General features: G+C 44.6%; 1 protein-coding gene across 1 annotated transcript in view; it reads right to left on the bottom strand.

The window, feature by feature from the left end:
• Window positions 1-22321, bottom strand: part of CDYL (chromodomain Y like) — a 175259-nt gene extending 152938 nt beyond the window's left edge. Inside the window, exon 1 of the mRNA XM_033216101.1 lies at window positions 21840-22321. Within this exon, the coding sequence (XP_033071992.1) occupies window positions 21840-21863 (24 nt within the window). The 5' untranslated portion in view covers window positions 21864-22321. The remainder of the gene's footprint in view (window positions 1-21839) is intronic.
• Window positions 22322-23304: the final 983 nt, after the last annotated feature.

Raw genomic sequence — 23304 nt, 5'->3', positions numbered from 1 at the left:
GAACTAGATACTTTAAAAGGAGAAATTCTATGGTACGTGAACTATATCTCAAAAAAAAAAAAAGGAAAAGAAAAAGATGTAATTCAGGAAGAAAAAACAGCCTACACAAAAAAGAAGGAATAAAGAAAACAATAAGTTCTCAAATGTAATGTTGGGAAATTTAAGTAACCTGTGATTTTTAAAAGTATTATTGATGTGTTTTCTTTTTTTTTTCTTTTGAGACAGAGTCTCGCTCTGTTGCCCAGGCTGGAGTGCAGTGGCCAGATCTCAGCTCACTGCAAGCTCCGCCTCCCGGGTTTACACCATTCTCCTGCCTCAGCCTCCGGGGTAGCTGGGACCACAGGCGCCCACCACCACGCCCAGCTAGTTTTTTGTAATTTTTAGTAGAGACGGGGTTTCACCGTGTTAGCCAGGATGGTCTCGATCTCCTGACCTTGTGATCCGCCTGTCTCGGCCTCCCAAAGTGCTGGGATTACAGGCTTGAGCCACCGCGCCCGGCCTATTGATGTGTTTTCTAAAACTAAAATTAATCTAGTGGAGGGTAAGATTACAGATTAGAACGAAGAGTTAATCAGTGAATTTCCTTATTGTGTCTTCAAGAAAGATAGATATAAACTAATATACATATTCCATTTTTGGTACACTGAAAAGAATTTAAAATTCTAGATACACATAAAATAGGAGAAAGAATACATTCAAAAGGTAAAGAATGCTAATGTCCTTGTCACATTCCAGGAAAAATTATTGAATAATTTATTCAAAAGAACAGATAAGCAGAATTCAAAGAAACTAACGGCAACCACAAGGTCAGACACAGAATCTGTATAGTTCAACACAGCAAAGTAATAGCAAATCCATGTAGAAAAATCTCTCATACAAACTAGGTACTAAAAATAACACTAATAGTAAGCCAAGAAGAAAGATAAACAGCAAACACTAAGAATTCCAACCATTACAGTAATAACAAAATTAAACACATTAAACTGATAAAAGATACCACATTCAAGTGTTAAAATCTAGTTATACGGTGCTTTCAAGACAGAGTTCTAAACAAAACCAAACTTTTTTAAATAAAAAGGGAAGGAAAAAGATTCGACTAGTAAATACTATCCAAAATTAGTTATTACAGCAACATAAACAAATTTTAAGGGAAAAACTCATTAAGTGATGAGCACTACACCTTAATACAATAAATGATCATGAATTTGTATATATCTAAAGCCTAGGCTCAAAATATACAAAATATTTATTGACAAACCTATAATCTTAGGAAACCAACTCATCTGTGCCAGTTAATTAAAAGATCGGGCCAGGCCTGTAATCCCAGCACTTTGGGAGGCCGAGACGAGCGGATCATAAGGTCAGGAGATTGAGACCATCCTGGCTAACACGGTGAAACCCCGTCTCTACGAAAAAATGCAAAAAACTAGCCGGGCGAGGTGGCGGGCGCCTGTAGTCCCAGCTATTCGGGAGGCTGAGGCAGGAGAACGGCGTAAACCTGGGAGGCGGAGCTTGCAGTGAGCTGAGATCCGGCCACTGCACTCCAGCCTGGACGGCAGAGCGAGACACCATCTCAAAAAAAAAAAAAAAAAAAAAAAAAATAGATCGGGCCAGAAAAAAATGAAGGGTATAGTAAATACTTGATAAAAATACACTTGATATATATGTATATATATATATGAGCCCTGAACAAATATTTAAATCTAATCCCAATATAAAATCTTTTACAAAATTACAAGAAAAAAACTTTTCACTTTAGAAATGTAAATGGTCTCAAATCAAACAAAAATCATTTTTCGGTTTTCATTTTTTATACTTTTTGGCCTTTTAGACCTATGAATAAATATCCTAGTCAAAAAATAAGTGGGCCAGGCACAGTGGCTCATGCCTGTAATCCCAGCACTTTGCAGGGCTGAGGCAGGTGGATCACATGAGGTCAGGAGTTCCAGACAAGCCTGGCCAACATGGTAAAACCCTGTCTCTACTAAAAATACAAAAATTAGCCAGGCGTGGTGGTGCTTGCCTGTAGTCCCAGTTACTCGGGAAGCTGAGGCAGGAGAATCACTTGAACCTGGAAGGCAGAGGTTGCAGTGAGCTGAGATCATGCCACTGAACTGCACTCCAACCTGGGCAACAGAGCAAGACTCCATCTCAAAAAAAAAAAAAAAAAAGTGAATGTATTTTAAATAAATTTCAGAAACAAACAAAATCCAAAAGTGAAAAAAATGAAATTAAGCTTACAAGATGCAGCAAAAGCTACCTTTAGAGGATAACATTCATTGAAGAACAATATGAGCTAAATGTTTAACTCAATGAGCTAGAAAAAGAACCAAATAACCTAAAGGCAGAAGGAAATAAAGAACCAGAAATAATGAAAGACAAGGATGCAACAGAAAGAACCAAGACAAAAACTGATTCTTAAAAAAAAAAAAAATCAAGGAAAAGAAATACCTCTAAGAGAAAAGGTACAAAAAACATGAGGCAAGCTGAATCATACATCCAGCAGAGATGTTTAAGTATCCTAAGAATCTTCTAATACAAAAGATATTAAGCCATAATTGATTCAAGAAATAGTACTCATAAATCAGTAAGATCAAACTCTCGATAGATAAACAAATAGTTCACCTTCCATCCTAAAAGGCAGCAGAGGCTCAGATGATTTTTTAGGCGAGTAAAACGAAAACTGGAAAAAACACAGAAGTTCCAAAAATTCTAAAAACTGAGAATAGAAAAAAATATTAAGTTGTGTCTTTCTCTTTCATGTGACTAATTATAACAATGATTAGGAAAAAAACTATAGCAATATACACAAAATGACACACGTGACTAAGCAGGGTCACATTTATCCCAGAAATGTAAGGATGGCTCAACATCAGAAAATAAAAATAAGGGTAAAACAACAATCTGCAATAAATGCAGAAACATACTCAATAATCATGATTTAAAACTATTCACAAGCTAGAAACAAAACTTTAACCAAAAAAAAATTTTTTTAAAGAGCATCTAACAAATATTCACAGCTTTTATTTTGCAATAAAATTTTACAGATCCACTCTTTTGGAATTAGAAATAAAACAAAAATGCTTGTTGTTACAACTTACATTCAACACTGTACTTGATGGTCCTAGCCAATTCAGTAAAATAAATAACAGGTACTGTAGGAGTTTGAAAAGAAAAAATAGGTAACTATCCCTATTTGCACAAGATACAATTGTCTACATATAAATCTAAAAGAAACTACAGTTTTTCAAATACCAAGACAGTTTAACAAGTCTGCTAGATTTAAGATCAGATACACATAAATAGTCTTTCTATGTACTGGCATTAAACAACTGCTTTTCCATTAACAAGACCAACAACAACAACAACAAAAAACTCTAGTTTCTAGGAATAAATCAAGAAACATTGTGCAAAACTTTCAAAAAGTTCCTAACGAAACATTCCTGAGAGAGAGGGGATACGAGTAAGTGACATGCACCCCATGCTCTTCGATGCAATCCCATCTGGCCATCTCAGGAAATCCTTCCAGCCCCTGTCCCTGCACTCTCTCTCCTGGCCCTCCCCTTCCCAAGCTCTTTCCCATCACACAACTACCATCACTCCTCTGTCTTTAAGCAAACAAACCCCGCAGCCTGCCCAGCACTCCCAGTTCTCTTTCCATGAAACCCTTCCCAGGAGTCGCCCATAATCACTACCTCCAAATCCTCTCTTCCCATTCATTCACGAGCCCATGTCAGACTCCAGTCTCCACACTCCACCAAAAGAGCTGCTGCCAAGTGGCCTCCACGCTGCCAAATCTAACAGTCAATTCTCAGTCCTCAGTAGCACCAAACACGGTAGGGCTCATTCCGTCCTTGAGGTTTTCTTCCAGCGCACCACTATCTCTTGGTTCTCCTCCTCCTCTGGCCACATCTCTTCTCAGTCTCCTTTACTGTGTCTCTATCTCCCCCCAAGCTCTATGTGATAAGGGCTACAGAGCCCCCAGGATTCAGTCTTCACATCTCTTCTCTACTTATGCTGACCTCCTGGATGATTAAATGCACTCATGGCTCTAAGAACCAAGGATATTACATGGCTAACTCCTAAAATTCTCTCCTGCCCTAAACTATACTCCTGTGTAGTTCACAGCTGTCCAGAACCTCCCGCTAGATGTCTAAAAGGGATCTCAAACTTGACACATCTAAAATCCAACTCCTAAATACCCACCCCCACCAGCTCTGCCTGGCAATAAAGTCAAAGCTGCGCCCTACACATTAACCCCCATCTCAGTAAATGGTAAGCCCATTCTAGTTACTCAACCCTAAAAACTCCAGGTCCCTTCCATTCCTTCTGATTCCCTGACATACGATATTCAATCCACGGGTAAATCCTGCTCAGCAATACCTTCAAAATATCCCTGAAATGCAATCAACTCCTCACCACCTCCCAATGCCACCACCTGCATTTCAAACCACCACCATCTTTCGCCTGGATTATCCTGCCAGCCTCCTAGTTGGTCTACTGGCTTCCTTTTTAGTCTCCCTCCAACTGCCTGGATAGCATCTGGCATAAACTTTAAAATAATTTAATGTTATTACATCATTCCTTCATGGCTTCCCATCTTAATACAAATAAAATTCAAAGTACTTCTTAGCACATCTATGAAGTCCTACAAGTACCCCCAACCTCATCCACCATTCTCTCCCTTGGTTTCCAGAGACATTGGCCTCCTGTCGGCCTCACTCCAACCCTAGTCCCAAATGTCACCCTGTCAATGAAGCTCTCTCTGATTGCTTCACCTAAAAATAACACCACCCCCACCAGCCACTAGCACTCCGATTCTCACTAGACTGTTGCCACCACTAGAATAAAAGCGACTTGAAGGTGGGCGGGCAGTGGCTTGAGCGGTCATGCCCGCTGCTGTATCTCCAGTGCCACAGATTACTCCATGAATGTGATGCAGTACCAACCCCAGTCCAACAAGGTTTCTCACGTAATCAACATGATGATTCCAGGGTGTAGATGGAAGAGCACATCACCAAGGGGAGAGAAATTTGCCAGAAAAGAACACAATGAAGATATCTGGAAGGATGAGTTTCCAAGACTTACGTAAAGCCATGCTAATCAAGCCAGCGTGGTATGATTCAGGAGAGACACATACCAATACAACAGAAGAAACTGCCCCACACATGGATGGAGACATCTATGACAGAGGTAGCAAATAACGGGGAGAGATGATCTATTTAATAAACAGTGACTATGGATCATCCACGTTTCAAAAATAAGTTGGACCCTAAGCTCAGGCTACACACTAAAAACAAACTATAGGTAGGTGAAAGTTCATATTGTAGAAAGCAAAATATTTAGATGAAAACACAGCAGACAATGATCTTGGGGTAGGAAGGATTTCTTAAACAAAAAACGAAATGAGAGAAGCCAGGTGCTGTAGCTGTAAGCCCAGCACTTTGGGAGGCCAAGGTGGGTAGATCACTTGAAGACAGGTTCGAGACCAGCCTGGCCAACACGGTGAAACCCTGTCTCTACTAAAAATACAAAAATTAGTCGGGCGTGCTAGCATGTGCCTGTAGTCCCAGCTACTTTACTGGGGAAGCTGAGGCAAGAGAATTGCTTGAGCAGGGAGGTGGAGGTTACAGTGAGCCAAGATCGCACCACTGCGCTCCAGCCTGGGCAAGAGAGAGACTCCATCTCAAAAAAAAAAAAACCACACAAATTGAAAGAAAAATTTGACTACATTAAAATGTCAGATTTCATTTGGCAAGTGAAATATAACTATATTTTTGATTTTAAAAATGTTTTAAAAGGACAAAGCCATATATCAGAAGGTATTTCCAACATATATAGTAGCAAAGATTAGAATCTATTACATACCAAGATCTCCAACAAATCAACAAGGAAAAGGCAAAATAAAAGTGATCCAAGGATGTACAATGTTTTCGTATAAAATGCTACAATTCCTGGCCAGGTGCAGTGGCTCACGCCTGTAATCCCAGCACTTTGGGAGGCCGAGGCGGGCAGATCACAAGGTCAGGAGATTGAGACCCCCCTGGTTAACACGGTGAAACCCCATCTCTACTAAAAATACAAAAAATTAGCTGGGCATGGTGGCGGGCGCCTGTAGTCCCAGCTACTCCGGAGACTGAGGCAGGAGAATGGCGTGAACCCGGGAGGCGGGGCTTGCAGTGAGCCGAGATCGCGCCACTGCACTCTGACCTGGGCGACAGAGCGAGACTCCACCTCAAAAAAAAACAAAAAAAAAAGAAAAAAAAATTATACAGTTCCTTCCTATTACCTTATATTTGTCTTCTGCTAAATATCATGTATACCATTCTATGTTTATGAAATAACTGTTACCTGCATGCATCCACTCTTCTATCTACATTTATGCAGAGCTGTCTAGAATGACAGTCTTCTGTGGTTCGTAGCAGTTAGACCATGGATGCAGGGGATGGGATTTTTTTTTCTTTCGTTCTTTGACGTTTCTTTGCTCGGTAAACACACACAGGACCCTTACATTATGTATATCCCACACTAAAGTAATGAGACCGCGTAAATGCTAGAAATTCAGAGGGCCTGCCTGCCAAGTGGATGTCAGCTAGGTCAAGCCAAGATGTCAGAGGCCGAACTCTCAGTTCAAAGAAGCTGTTGACAACAGGATATCCTCAGAACTTTCTTCTCTTTCAGGACTGCCCTCTGACACCGTTTTTTGAATATGCTCTATGGTGCCAAATCTTCACTCCCTAACTGAGAAACAGATTTCGACGTGAACTCAAGTATTTCTATACTAGACGTCTAGAGAGCGAGGCTGATGATACATTGCAAATCAAAAGTGATTTCTCACACACAAAATGAAAGGTCTTTGTTAAAAAAATTCATCACTAGGGCCCCGTCTTGTTCCCTCCACCTCACTGACTCTCAAACGTCCTGATTTCCGCATCTCTCTGAGCCTATGGAATCGGTTATACAATGAACAGCGCTACTGATGACAAAGATCACATGACGCTTTCTTGATTCTTAGGAATGTTAACGCTGGCCACTGTATATGAGTCTTCATGTTGGTTTTGGAAAGCTTCCTCTCTTAATGTATTCTCCAAAGACGTCACGCTTTGTTCTGTTTCTCTAAGAAACACTAATAACAGATGCTAAATCATCACTCTGTACCCATCTTTGGGGACTAAATACTCAAATTCTCTTCCAAAGTGAGCACTTGCTGTTGTGTGTTGGACCAAATTTTCCGTTAGCCTACTTGGACAAATCCAATCTCTGATATTTTCTCTGTTTTTATCAGTGTTTTGTGCTTCATTACAGACATGTGCTTAACTTGAAATCGTTGATGACAGTCAAAAATTGCTATCCATGATGATGCATCACATCCATTCTTCCTGCAAATCTGCTTAACCTCGTACAAAGCTTATTAATTTTCTATCCTATCATTAGTCACTCATTTTTCGGTTCCTACAAAAGATTTCCAAGGGGCTGTACACAGGAAACCTACTGGCTGCCTTCGAAATGACAGGTAATTCGCTGAGCCTTCCTATTCCACTTCTGTAAGCTACATTAGAAAATGTCATTGCTTTAGTCACGCCTGCTCTATGTTCTGCTTAACGATCCCACGTATGATGACCGGGGAAAAGGCAGAAGAGGAACTCAAATGTCCGCCTACATTCCAAAAGAGCTTCAGAAATTATCCTAACTCAAGTCCTCATACCAAGAAAAATGAGGATTTTGCTGTTGTTGTTGTTGTTGTTGTTGTTGTTAAGGTCATTAGTATGTGTCTTGGAGAAAAATAACATCTAACGCTCTCAAGTAAACCCAAAACCATAGCAGTAACACCTCCTGAACTCTGACAAGCTTTTATATAGCATGCAAAAGGTCGCTTACACATAGTATTAAGTCTCACTGTTTTTTTTTTTTTTTTTTTTTTTTTTTGAGGCGGAGTCTGGCTCTGTCGCCCGGACTGGAGTGCAGTGGCTGGATCTCAGCTCACTGCAAGCTCCGCCTCCCGGGTTTACGCCATTCTCCCACCTCAGCCTCCGAGTAGCTGGGACTACAGGCGCCCGCCACCTCGTCCGGCTAGTTTTTATATTTTTTAGTAGAGACGGGGTTTCACCGTGTTAGCCAGGATGGTCTCGATCTCCTGACCTCGTGATCCGCCCGTCACTAAAAATTTGTTAAGTAAAAAGCTGTCTTCATATTTAAAAGGTTTCACTAGTATTATATTATTTATAAACTCAAGGCTTTCACATACCACCACCCTTAACAAACACAGGATGCTTACTGAAAGAGTAAATAGCTTCTTGTTAATACAGCATATACCCAAAAGAGATAACTGAGGAGAACAGCAAATCCTCCTATATGCTTGTTGCTTTTTCTTATCATTATCAACATCCACACAACGCCAGTCTAGCAAAACCGTGATGGGATGATGTCCTCAATGATATACAGCAGGAGAGAAAACCCATTCTCCAGCAAGGATGAACAACCCACAGGGAAGGGGGAGCACACAGGCGTAAAGGGCAGTTTCGTGTCATCTGAAAGGCGATTTGTTTTAGAAAAACAGGAGGATTTTATTGTTCACCTCATGTCTTTCATTAAGAAGAGGAAACTGCACTTCTCTGAATGGTTCAACTCCACATGACTCCATGGAGTGCTGCGGGGGCCCTACCCAGGGGCAGGTGAGAAGAGTAACACCCAGAGTAGGTGGGAAAGAGACAGATAGGGCCAAACACAGGAGAGCGAGGGAAACAGAGCAAAGTGAGTTGGAAAGAACGCTGAATCCAGAGTTCAGGTTTTTAGTGGCAGGTGCTTCTGATCCACACAGCCCCTCAAAAGCTCAGAGCACTACAGAGCTCCTCAGGACTGTGCTGGCTAGTAGGCATTTAAGTTTGAATCACTGGAGTTCCTGCCCACTGGGATTGGGGTAGATGCCTAGGACAGGGAGGCTGCCAGGGCCAGGGAACCAGAAATAAAGGTGGTTCAGCTAGACAGATGTGGTGAGGAGGGCCCACTGTGCCCAGAGATGCCACTAGAAGACAGACGTGCAACTGAAAACCACGAGCAGTCGGGCACGGCAGGTCACGTCTGCAATCTCAGCGCTTCGGGAGGCTGAAGAGCAGACTTCTTGAGCCCAGGAGTTCGAGACCAGCCTGGCCAACATGGCGAAACCCCCATATCTACTAAAAATACAAAAATTAGCCAGGCATGGTGGCGCACACCCATGGTCCCAGGTACTCAGGAGGCTGAAGTGGGCAGATCACCAGGAGACGAAGGCTGCAGTGAGTGGAGATCATGACCCTGCACTCCAGCCTGGGCAACAGAGCAAGACTCTGTCTCAAAAACAAACAAAAAACACGAAAACCAGGAGCTTCTGCATGTAGCAGTATGGCTCGGCTATTCCTGGGACAAAATGTAAAGCCAGGAGGAGCAGCACCTGGCCCACCATGTAGCTACAAGACAGGGAGGGCTCTAGCTCACATAGCTTCACCTTGAGGGACAGGGCCAAAGAAGGCTGGTCCACCTGGCACAATGGAGGAAGCAGCAACATCCTTCATCGCAGGACAGCAGAGCAAAGCCAGCGGGGGTCCCAACAGGTGGGGTGGGAAGGGGGCTGGCTGTTTCACAGGCAGACCACAAATTCCAGAGAAACACGGGTCACTCTAGATATGAATTCCCCACTTGTGCTGCTGAATGGTGGTGGGGAAGCACAGAAAGGATGGGAATTTCCATCCTACTTACAGTTCCCATCCCAGTGACCCAGGAGAGTGAGGGTTCAGGAATATGGTGGGGGAGGGGTGGTGTTCCAATCTTTTGCGAGTTCCTGACCCACCTTCAGGACCCAGGGCACACTGACCTCCTTATTTGCCCCAAGGGTTCCTTTTCAAACTCTAAGGGAAGCACTTTTCTTCAGAGAGAGATCTGCTCCACTACTGAAAAGACCTTTTTTTTTTTGACAAGAGTCTCTCTCTGTCACTGAGGCTGGAGTGCAGTGAGGCGATCTCAGCACACTGCTAACTCCGCCTCCCAGGTTTAAGCGATTCTCCTGCCTCAGCCTCCCAAGTAGTTGCAAGTACAGGCACTACCACACTTGGTTAAATTTTTGTTATTTTTAGTAGAAAGGAGATTTTACCATGTTGGCCAGGCTGGTCTTGAACTCCTGGCCTCAACTGATCCTCCTGCCTTGGCCTCCCACAGTTCTAGGATTACAGGCGTCAGCCACTACACCCAGCCTGAAAGACTTCTTAAACAGTTCGCCAAACCCCAAGTCATGTCCCTTGCCCACTACAGAGCTGAGCCACTGGAGACCCAAACGAAGGACCCTGAGCTTTCCTTTCAGTGGAATTATGACTATAAGACTCGAATTTCGGCCAGGCGTGGTGGCTCAGGGTGGTAATCCCAGCACTTTGTGAGGCCAAGGTGGGCAGATCAGTTGAGGTCAGGAGTTCGAGAACAGCCCCCTGGCCAACATGGTGAAACCCCATCTCTACTAAAAATACAAAAATTAGCCAGGCGTGGTGGCGCACGCCTGTAGTCCCAGCTACTCAGGAGGCCAAGGCAGGAGAATTACTTGAACCGGGAGGCAGAGGTTGCAGTGAGCCGAGATCGTGACATTGCACTCCAGCCTGGGTGACAGAGCGAGACTGTCTCAAAACAAAAAAAAAAAGACTTGAATTTCAGAGCAGCCTGTCCCCAGCCCCACCTTCATGTCTTTGGTCTCTCCCAGCTACCTTTCTGTCAAAGGTGAGGGGGCACTGTTGCCATGAATCTGCCCAGCTCAGGACCACGATTTCTTTTCTGTTGACTTTCATCAGGTTCCTGGGCAAGCCGAACGTGTCTGGTCTCAGCACTGAACTTCTTCTGCCAAGGCAGACACATGCACTTCCACAGGACCTCATTTCCATGATCTTTTCAACATCCTCTCTACAGTCACTGCAGCCTCTTCATTTTTAAGCAGCCCCAATCTAGAGCTACTTAGGAAGGACTGAGGAATGCACATTTAGATACGTATCCAGCAACTGAATCAATACTTTTTCAAAGAGCTCATTTATGAGCAGAATCCAGTGGTGCTACAGAATGGTGTGCCAGAGGATTCTGGGGGGACTCTTCCTCATCTCGGTGCACTCTGAAGGAAGCGCACAACAAATCAGTCTAGCGAGCACCTCCCCTCAAACACACACCTACTTCTTTGCATCCCTAAAGGTGCTGATAAAATAATCACTCGCCTCTTGCTTTAAGTTCAAAAGCTCATCTGCATATGAGAGAGAAGTTAGAGGACTAAGAACCCCAGAAGCCTGCCCTGCTGGCAGAGTTGGCTACACCCTACCTCACATGCCTGAGGTGTAAGACGGTTGAAAACTTCCCTCTGGACTGTGCAGATGAAAAGCCAGGTAACACAAACACAAGTGGGCAGCCATTCTTCTACTTCCAAGGCCAGAGCTCTGCAGAGCCACAGCAAGTGCAGAAGCCAGGGTCAAGAATCAGGACAGGAGGAATGAAGCCTCAACTCAAGGGACCTGGCAGATGGCTGAAAATCAGGTTAGAGGGACACAGCTGGACATGCAGACAATAAAACTCAGGAAAGGGGGAGGGGAAAAAGGGTGGAAACTCTCTGGAAGACACGGAGTTTTCCAAGGGTACTTTGGTCTAGCCCACAGACAGGGAGCAGTTACGAAGCAGATTGCTCCTCATTCCAACAGGGACCCTACAAATGCTCCCACAGCCAGCTCAAGGCAACAGCACCATCACTTTTTTTAAAGTACAGAGAATAAACAGGGAGACTCGAGACAAAAACTACTAGTACACCTTCCCTTGAATCCCTAGCAATAAGATGACTGCAGACAGAAAACAAGTATTTTTTAATCTTTATTGGTGAAAAACAACTAGTAAAACCAGCTTTTTAAATCTTTTTTGAACTACTTAATTCAAATCTTATTTACATTTCACCAAATCAGCTAATGCCTCCTTTACCCAGCATCATTATGGAAGATAGCACGGTCCGTCTCTGCTTCTGAAGCCGGAGGGCATACACACAGCCAGAGACCAAGGGCACACAAGGCCACTGATCCACAGCTCAGCTTCCTGAAACATCATCCTGAATCAAGGATCCATGGACAAGAGTTCCTTGGTAAATATGTTTAAAATATTTCATATTGAATCCCAAAAATGGTATGGACTACATGGTTAACATCACAAAACTTGTAAGGTAACTTGAGATTGCAAACAACAGGTCAGGCTTGCAAAAGCCATTTCTTCCCCACTCCCAACTCCAGCTCCTTAGGAGAATACCTGCTGGCTCCTCTGCTGTTAGGAGGACTTGGGTGGAAACGACCATAAAATTTGCATTTAAGTTTACCATAAAAGTAGACTTCCTTCTTTTCACTTATACTTATATAGCAACACTTTTTAAAAACCCTTCTTGAGGGAGGCTGAGGCAAGCAGATCACAAGGTCAGGAGATCGAGACCATCCTGGCTAACACGGTGAAACCCCATCTCTACTAAAAAATACAAAAACTTAGCTGGGCATGGTTGCAGGTGCCTGTAGTCCCAGCTACACAGGAGGCTGAGGCAGAAGAATGGCATGAACCTGGGAGGTGGAGCTTGCAGTGAGCGGAGATGGTGCCACTGCACTCCAGCCTGGGCAACAGAGCAAGACTCCGTCTCAAAAAAAAAAAAAAAAAACCCTTCTTGATAGCTCTTTGCGACATACGCCTTTTCTTTCATAAGCGCGCCCTTCACTTGCTCTAAGGGGTGCAGGACTGGCCCCACAGAGACTGTTACCCCAAGACTTGGAGTGTCATCACCAGCTACCCTCTTCAGTGAACTTCATGAGCAAACTTATTAACATCAACTCACCGGCCTCTGGCAGAGCCTTAAAGATGCCAGTTAAGTCCGAGTACATAATGCCTAAAGGAAATGTCAACAGTCTCCAAGAGAGACCCAGAGCTGTCGTCCAATGTGCATGGGATGGTGGATCCTTTTGCAAACTAGGATGACTGTTTTTGTCCTGGTTCTCAGATACGCTAAAGAGCTGGGATGTCCACATTAGTTACATGCTATTAATAAACTAAGAGAAGCTTCTATGTGTGACTACGTGATGCCCTGAATTCCTAAACAGTAAACTACTAATGAAAAATGGGTACAGATGAAAAATGGATACATTTTAACCAAAGAACATTCATGATGTGCAGTCAACATTGTTGGGTTTTATCAACAACACTAGGAAACTACCAACATAGAAAACTTCACATAGCAGAGAGCCTAATACAAATGAGACAAAAGGTAAATAAAACAAAAGACATTCTCTAAATATATCGAAGCTGACTTCTCCACAAAAGAAAGTATACTATACAGTTACACGTTGCTTAACTACGGTGATATGTTCTGAGAAATGCGTTGTTAGGCAATTTCACTGTTGTGCGAACCTCACCGAGTGAACTTACACAAACCTCAATGTTGTAGCCTACTACACACCTAGGCTGTATGGTAGAGCCTATTGCTCCCAGGTTACAAACCTGTACAGATGTTACTGTACTGAATACTGAAGGCAATTATAACACAACAGTAAGGACTTGTGTATTAGTCCATTCTCACACTGTTAATAAAGACATAACCAAGACCAGGTAGCTTATAAAGGAAATAAGTTTAATTAACTCCGTTCCACATGGCTTGGGGGGGTGGCTCACAATCATGGAGACAGGTGGATGAGGAGCAAGGTCACATCTTACATGGTGGCAGGCAAGAGAGCTTATGCAGGGGAACTTCTCTTTATCAAACCATGAGATCTCATGAGGCTATCAGGAGAACAGCATGGCAAAGACCCACCCCACAATTCAACTACCTCCCACAGGGTCCCTCCCATGATACGTAGAAATTATGGGAGCTACAATTCAAAATGAGATTTGAGGACACAGCCAAACCATATCAACTTGTGTATCTACACATAGAAAAGGTACAGTAAAAATGTGGTATTATAATCTTATGGGACCACCATCAGAAGACCAAAGTATCATTATGCGGTACAAGATTACATATCAAGACAGACAGAACAAAGATGTTGAACATTTTGCTTCAGAAGCAACTGTGTTATAACTATTACAATCCATTTTCATAAACAGTCCCCTTGAAATCTACTGTTTTGCATTTTCAATATCATTAGGTAAATCTCAAGTGTTGGTTCAAACCCTCAATCCCTGCCCATGCCACAAATTTCAAATCAAGAAGGTTTCTTCAGATTCTGGCAATAAAAGCAAACATTACTCCAAAGGGCCTTCTCATTACAAATTAACTAGATCTTTAATAAAATATAATTCTCATTAAGAGTGACACTATATAGCACTTGTAGGAAACAAGCAAAATATCCCAACTGCCTAAGTAACTGCCCCCAACCCAAAATAATGACTAAATCATAAAAATGGAAAAACACCAAAGACTTAAAAAATGAATTGCAGATTAGGCAAAAACTCACCAGAATATTTCAAAGCAAAAAAAGGTAATTACTGAAAATTAAAACTCAATGGTTGAATAAAACGGCAGATTAAACACAGCTCATTAGTGAACTATAGTTTAGATCCAAGGAAATACCGAAAATGCAGCACATAAAAAGAAAATAAAACACAAACAAGGAGATGGAAATGAAAGGGTAAAAGACAAGGAAGAGAGAATGAAATGATCCAACAGACGTCTACTTGGAATTTCAGACGAGTACAGAGAAGCAGTATTTGAAGACAAATTGGCCAAATTCATTTTCGAACTGATGAGGCACAAATTCAAAAAGCAGCACAACATATATCCATCTAAAAAAACAAATCACACAAAATACACTGTCGTATTAAACAAGAGGAAACCAAAGTCAAAGAGATGATCTCAAGAACAACCAGAGACAGAAGACAGATCTCCTAGAAAGTGTCTACACCTATGCTGACAACAGTCTCAGCCAGGTGCAGTGGCTCTCCCCTGTAATCCAAGCGTTCTGGGAGGCTGAGGCAGGTGAATCACTTGATGTCAGGAGTTCGAGACCAGCCTGGCCAACATGGTGAAACCCTGTCTCTACTAAAAATACAAAAATCAGCCAGGCATGGTGGTGCACGCCTATAATCCCAGCTACTTGAAAGGCTGAGGCAAGAGAATCACTTGAACCAGAGATGCAGAGGCTGAGTGAGCCGAGATCATGCCACTGCACTCCAGCCTGGGCGACAACAGTGAAACTCCATCTCAAAAAAAAAGTCCCAAGAATAGCGCAAAGGCAAGGCAGAAGACAATGGAGCACCATCTTCAGAATGAGAGGAAAGAAATGAACCAATTAACCAATTTTATCTGAAATACTATTCTCTTTCAAAAATGATGACAAAATAAAGACATGTCCAGATTAAAAAAAAAAAACAAAAACAAAAAACAAAAAAAAACTAGAAACTTTTCCATCCATAGTCCTTCACTAAAGAAATCTCTAAAGGATACACCTGAGAAAAAAAAAGAAAATCCCAGAAGGAAGTTCTGAGATAGAAAATGGATGATCTGATTGAAGAAACTGGTGAAGAAACTAGTAAAGTCATAGGTGAATCTAAAGAAAGGTTGTATAAAATAATAATGTTCTATTTGATGAAGGTTTTTTCATGGGCAGTAAGAAAGCAGTAGCATGTGAGTTCAGGAATGCACCAGGGTTCAAGGATTGCAAAATCTTTACATTGTCAGAAGTGCCATTAAATATTGACTATCTTTAGACTTCATGTATGCATAGTTGCAAAATTAGTCACTTAAAGACTAGAAACAGTATATGACTTCTAAAACCAATCAGTGAGGTTTTAATATGGTTTTACTGCAGGTTGTGGCAGAGGACAGTTCGACAAAAATAATGTCAAAGTGGTCCATGGAGGGCAGCCACAGTTAAGTCTTAGTTCAAAGGTCTCAATGCTGTTTTTAATACTTGCTTTGGGTCCTCTATCCATCTGAGAATCAGATGAAAGCTCCTGATTCTCTCCCCCCTGAAATAGGCTCACATGTACTTGTACAAATTTTCATAAAATTCTAGTTGAGGTTATAACTGGATTTAAAGTCATATCTAGACTTGTAATAGGCCCTCCCCAGACTTCCTGGAGAACATGAACCCCAAAACCTTGCCCAGCTTCAAAGGCTGAAGAGAATTAAGTTTGTGTGGGAAACAGTGAAATTCTCCATTCTAGAGTTGAAACCATGTAAGGAGATGAGGAACAAAATGTAAAAGGAACAGCAAGAGGCATGATGCTTCGGGAAGGAGGAACCTGGAGGTAAGCAAGGAGTCAGGAATGGAGACTCATTCCTGTAATTCACTCTTCCATTAAAGTAACTCAACAATTATGTAACGATTGCAATATTTTGAGCTGTGGAAAATAATGACCAGAAAACGAATCTGAGCTCTAAAGCACTTCCATTCTAGTGGACAAACACGCCGGGCAATCAAGACAGAAAACAGAAATTACAACACCCTTAGCTAACTACCTGATGTTTGTCACATTCCCTTCCTGGAATTACTCAGTTAACAACTAGCAGTGGGTCAAGGAGCCTGCAGAAAGCAACAGTATGGTCCACTTAGAGCTCCTCTTCTGCCAGGCAGATCCCCAATCCACTCCCACCCACCTCCACTCATAGCCTAAGGGTCTGAAACACAGAAGGGCGTATCCAGAGGCTCCTAAATCCACCTGCATTCCAAAAAGAAGCTTCTCGGAACATAAGATTCCGGTCTCCATCCAAACACTGAACATTATAATCTCATAGTTTGGGTTCAAGAATCTGAATTGAAAAAAGACCCCAGGCTGGTCCTGTTCCACCTAGGAGTGCTCACAATAGAAAAACTATCACTCCTTATTTACAAAAGAATTCATTTCAGACCTGGCTTTGTGAATCACAGTTATCCAAAACTGTGAACCAGAACAATGCGAAGAAAGTGTTGCCTACATACCATGAAAATATTCTCCGTGGTTAAAATCATTACAGAGCATGAGGGGAAAGTCTATGATTCTTAGATATCACAGCAAGAATGAAAACACACTATTCTGGTACACAGGAATTGAAAGTAGCTCAAAGGAAGAGCACATGGGAGGTCTCCACACTGTTGCTGGGGCAAATGAATAAGTAATATTCTCAGCAACTCACAGGAAAAAGAGCATTTAAGATAGGCTATTTATTTTCAAAACACACACGTATGTTTGACCTCACTGCCTCACTATCAACTCCGGAACTCAAATGAACTCTTTTGCTTTCCTAATTTTGGTGATCCCAATCTTTTCAGACAGCGACACCACATACAACACATGCTGACTTAGCTTGGCCAACATTCATGAAAGGTGTCCTGGTCTGTGACTTCCATTTGAACTACAGATTGAGACTTTATTCATAACTGCTTTCGGTCAACATAAGTAAAAGCCTTGTGGTGCATAGGAGAGAGCAGGAATCTTATCCCAAAGTAGGAAGATTCCAAGGACCTACCTTCCCCTGCAAATCCTGATTATCCCTTCAAACTAATCAACTTTAAAACAACTTTTTACACACCAGATACGAGTTCATTCTTAAAAGCTTACTTCCATTTTTGAAAATGAAAATATAAATATTCTCTCAGAAGGTCAAGACTAATCATTGAGAGTTTATTGAAATTTAAATTAACTATTACAGGAGTTCTCAAGGGAATAACTCCACATCTACTGAGGAAAAAAGGAATTATTAAGATATACAAATAAAGAGAATGCTTATTCCATTTTACTGCAGCATACGTTCCTTATTCAGTCCCACGTGAACAAAGTCTTATGGTGGTTACTTGACTGCTAGATAAATTAAGGTCCTCTTGACCTCACAGCTTTCGCTGGTGATATAATCAATTTATAGAATATTTTCAAATCCTAAATCTTTAAGATGAGAAAACAGGTTTGGTTTCATGGTTTGAGAGTTGGGTGTTTTTTCCTCTTTAAAAATGGAAAATGTTTTGTAGAATTGCTTTTACATGCTAATGCCATTTAAGCCTCAATTATTTAGTTATCATCCTCCCTATTTTACTGATGAGAAAGTTTAGGAGAGAGAGTTAAGTACAAGACAAGTTACTTAACAAGCTTCTCAGAACAAGGGAAGGCCAGGTGCAGTGATTCATGCCTGTAATCCCAGCACTTTGGGAGGCCAAGGTGGGTAGATCACTTGAGGCCAGGAGTTTGAGACCAGCCTGGCCCACATAGTTAAACCCTGTCTCTACTAAAAATACAAAACAATAGCTGGGGAGCGAGGGAGGGTGCACGTCTGTAATCACAGCTACTCGGGAGGCTGAGGCATGAGAATAGCTTGAACCCGGAAGGCAAAGGTTGTAGTGAGCGGATATCAAACCACTGCATATCAGCCTGGGAGACAGAGCAAGACTGTCTCCAGAAAAAAGAAAGAAAGAAAGAAAGAAAGAGACAGAGGAAGGGAGGGAGGGAGGAAAGCAGGGAGGAATACCACCCAGATCTTCTAGCTCTAAGTCTAGAGCTGGGATGAAAGTTAGAAATACCATCTAATGTACACATATCCTCAACCCTTGAGTAAACTCAGGTTCCTAAACAGACTATGACGGTTGATCCCTACAGCAGGGTTTAACAAACAACCTACAGGGCAAAGCCAGTCTACTGCCTATTTTTGTGGAACCTACAAGTTAGGAATCATTTTTACATTTTTAAGTGATTGGAAAAAAAACCAAATGTGTATTTCATGACACATAAAAATGATATAAAATATACTAAATGAATTTTACTATCCATAAGCAGTTTGAGAGACCGCGCACATTCATATAGGAATCTATGACTGCTTTTGCACTACATTAAGTGAGCTGAGCGGTTGCAACAAAGACCATAATATAACCCATAAGTCTAAAATATGTATCATCTGGCCCTTTACATTAGAAGAGTGATGTAAAGGATGTTTGTCTTTTTGTGAAAACTATGAAGTTCTAACCTATGCTGCATCAAAAATTTGTTTTTCTTCAATCTGAGCTGCTGGAAAAGTAAGGAGTAAATCTATTCTATCTTTCAACTAATAGTAACTCTTTAAATTTTGCAAGGCTCATGCTCTACCCATCTTTTCCAGGATCTGTTCCTTTATTTTTTGTCCACAAAGCCTAGTTTCAATAGCCATTTAAACATTTACTAAAGACCTATTACTACATACCAGGCTCCATGCTAAGTATTGGAGACATTTCTTGTAGGCGAGAAAACCAAGGCTCAGCAGTTGGGTAACTCACCCAAGTTCCCAAAGTTACTGCAGACCTGTCCTCCTACCAGACCACGTGAGTTCAAAAAAGCAAGACTTCACATTTCCTCCTGCCAATACATCCCTCTAGATTCGTGGAGCTTGAGGCCAAACATAAAACTTCTGTTTCAGTTTAGGCAGAAATGGACAAAACAAGGCAACTAACATCCCTTGACTTGGCCACAAAAAGTATCTTAGTGTCTTTCCCAGCCTTGTCAGATGATCGTGTTCATTTACAAGTGCGTATCACTTCTGCCCTACAAATAATACCGCCTTTATGAAAACAATACAACTATACCTCTAGAAACAAAACCAGGTTTCAGGGAGGCATTTTAGGCCAGTTACAATACAATCATCATCACTTACTGAGTGCTTGCCATGGGAATTTTAGGGTGGGCTTTACATATGTTCTCATTGAAACTTCATAGCTCTGTAAGGGAAACACTGATCCCAATTTCACAGATGAGGAAAGTGAGCTTTCAAGACTAATTTACCCAAGTTGACAGAGTTGGAAGTCACTAACTGGGTTGTCTGACTCCAAATCTAGGCTCTCAACTGCTATGCAAAACTTTCAATGTCAACTTTCAACGGTAACATAGTTACAGTGTTCAACAGTAACACAGACACAGTGTTGCCTACAAGTAAAGGAAAAGCTATAAATTTTGCCTTGAAAGATACTGGCCACTACATATTTACTACACATACTTAAATTTATCACCTGTACTATACTTCTATAATACCTTTTTCCAAAACTAAAATAAAACCCAGAATCAGAAGTTCAATTGTGCAGGTGTATCATGTCTTTGCAATACACTTACTTCCTCCCCAATAGACACTCCTTGAAAGCATGAACCATTCTCACACCTCAATATTTCCCTGTGAAACCTCCATATGGCAAGCATTCAATAAACGTTAAATGAACACAGACTTAGTACAAAATGTTACTCATTAATGATTTCTGATAAGAATAGAAACCTGAATATACAGAATAAGCACAGAAGGAACTAACCTTAGTTCATAATGTACCGGTGGGAAATGTGCTGTCTTCAGAACATTCTTATGCACATAGGGTACAACTTACGTATAAGGTACTACTCTCATCCACTGATGGAACTGATGACGCAATTATACTCATAAAAGCAAATGCCAAGCGTGAACACTCATGACTAAACAACCAAAGAATGATCTAATGTAGAAACGAAAATCCCCCATATCCTCATGCTATGTACTTCCCCCCTGCGCAGACTCCGCCTGGAAGACCTCAACCTCCAACATCCTAGCCTCTATTTCTGTGTCTTCCAGACAGACACACTTTCCTTCCTAGAAGGAAAGCTCCTTGAGAACAGGGAGATTTTTCTTCTTTTACATCCCCAAATGACCTAAAACAGTATCCTGAATACAGTGGGGCACAGCTAATGTGTAAAATGGTTGAAAAGAATGGAACATTTCCAGTACCAGCTAAGGTATACTGACCACATACAATGTAAGGAGAAGCAACAACCTTACTCTTAATTCTACAGAAGGCAGCTTCCTCCCGAGAACTTTTGCAAACACTTGCTCTTAAAAAGCACCAAAAAAGTTGCCAGAAGACTAACATCGCAGACAACAAAGCTCTGCTCTATGCCAACAGCAATAATACGCCCATAAGAGAAGACAACTGAAAGGATCCCTGGGGCCACAGGGCTCTACTTGTTACAGATGTTTCCTTTAGTCCCTCAACACTCGGGTCCCTAAACGCATCACAAAGGTGAGTCTGGAGAGTCTTCCCAAGTTTTAAGTCTCTCAGGAACTTATTTATAAATACATGTGAAACAAGACCATCATTTACTCAGAAGAACAGAAAGCCTTCCAAACTTCTGCACTCCCAGGAAGTCTACTTTGAAATACGTCGAAAGAAGTTACATGGAGACATACAAAACATGTCTAACGATCCAAACTGGTAACTCTCAAACTGGAAGCTGGTTTAAATCCATCGACCATAACTTACAGTTCTGGCTATGCCCTTCTCATTTGCAACGCTGCGGCGCAAATGAATGACGGTGTATCAGCGTTAAATTTAAATTTCCTGGCTCTGGCCACAATGCTAACCTAATTAAAGCATGTGGTCAACATTTAGCATTTTCGGTGCGAGATTTTGCATCGCTTTGGCGAAGAGCAAAGTCGAAAGCGTTTGCACTGGTCTTCTCCCCGCCACCCCCCGACCGGGGGCAAAACCCTCTCGCAAAGGTTTTATTAAATGGTCAAGAAACCCTCCCCCCCACCCCCCGCACCGCCCACAGTCCCCGCCGAGCGGCAACGGGGGCTCCACGTCCATGACCCACGCCAAAAGCACTTTGAGCTCAGTCTGAGCAAGTCACTTGTGTCAGCACCACTTCCCCACGGCCGGGATCACCCCCACCCTACGCCGGCAACTTCAGGACCCCCCGGCCGGGGCCCCTCGGAGCGAAGGCTCGGGCTCCCTTCACACACATTTCCCGTCCAGCAAACTGCGGCCGCAGCGGGGGAGGGGACGCGGCGGGCGCGGGCGGCGAGCGGGGCCGTCGGGCGGCACGGCCGGGCCGGGAGGGGCGGCGGGCGGGGGGCGGCCCGAGGCCGGGGGGAGGGGAGGTACCTCGTACAGCTCCTCGGAAGCCATGGTGGGCGGCGGAGTTGCGGGCGGGAGGGGCAGGGTCGGGGCGGGCGCCGGCGCCGGGCGGCAGACACTTTGTTTCACTTGGGTCCTGCGTGGCCTGCGCTTCCTGCTCCCGCGGCCGGCCGGGCGCTGGGCACGGACGAGCCTCTCGCACTCCGCGGCCAGTGCGGGCCGGCGGCGCGGCGGGGTTGTGCGCAGGAGCAGCTGCGCAACGCGCCCTGGGCGCCCCGCGCTCACTCCCCGGCGGGCCGGCTCGGGCTCGGGCTCATCGCGCCCCGCCACGGGGCCGGGCGGGCTGGGGCGGGCGCGGCGGCGTGCGGGCGGCGCGGCCGGATCGCGGCTCCCCTCTCCGGTGTAGTGCAGAAAGCTTCCTACTTGCGACCAAAAAACCTGCCCCGGCTACTGAGCATGCCCAGTGCGGCCGCCCGGCCCGGCGGAGCCGCGCTCCCGCGCTCCGGGTTTTCGGGCCGCCCGCGCGGGAGGGGCGGGGCGGCGGCGGGGCGGGGCAGCCGAGGGGAGCAGTGGGCTCCACTCGGGGCCGAGGCGGGCGGCCGGCGGGCCCGGGAGCGAGCCGGCAGGAAGGGGAGGAGCGGGGCCGCGGGGGCGGGGCCGCGAGCGCGGGGGCGGGGTGGTGGGCGGGGCTCCGACTTCCCCAGTCCGGCTCGCAGGGTCGGCTTGGCCCGCGGCACCGCCCCCCGGCCCTACTCGACGTGGGCGCTCGCGGCCTGGCCCGGGGCAGGCGGGACCCGGACCTCGAAGTTCGAGGCGCAGGGTGGTCGTGCACACCGGGACGGGCAGCGACGGACCCGAGATGAGGCAGGGGACCGTGCGAGCGAGCCGGACGGCGTCTGGAGCCCACCGCCCCGACGGCGGTCTACCGGGCGCCTCCCTCCAGGAGGAGCCCAAAGAGGCGGCCTCCGTGCGCCCGCCCGTCCGGGGCTGGGCCAGCCCGCAGAGGGCCGGCGGCGTGGCCAGGTGGAGCACCCACCCTACCCCATGCCTGCCCCGCCGGCCGCCGCCAAGACCCGGAGCCCGGGCCGCGCGCCCCGCGGGGTGGCCCGGCGCGCTCCGGCTGGCACGCTGGCTCGGCGGCAGGCCGGGGGTGGGAGCCGGGCGCGGCGGAGGGCGGCGCGAGGGCGCGGCTGCCTCCGCTCTGCCCGCAGCTCCCCCCACGCCAGGCCTCCGGGTTCCTCTTGGAGCGTCCGCCTCCTCCGAAGCTCAGCGGGGAGGGGACGGAGTCTGGATTCCCGGGAGGTCCGGGTTCTAATCGAACGAGGCTGTCAATGGTAGTTCCTTTCGCGGAACGGTGTGGACTACACGACAGGCAGCGAGGGCTGGCTCGCGCTCCACTTCCCAGGGAAGATCTACTGCCAGGGCACACCTGCCGGGCCCTGGACGTGCCCCATCGGTGGCGAAAGAAGGGGCTTCCTGGCCCAACTCCCCC

Source organism: Trachypithecus francoisi, unplaced genomic scaffold (assembly GCF_009764315.1).
Source record: "Trachypithecus francoisi isolate TF-2019V2 unplaced genomic scaffold, Tfra_2.0 Lachesis_group10, whole genome shotgun sequence".
NCBI lineage: Eukaryota > Metazoa > Chordata > Mammalia > Primates > Cercopithecidae > Trachypithecus > Trachypithecus francoisi.
This window is presented reverse-complemented; position numbering and strand designations above follow the sequence as displayed.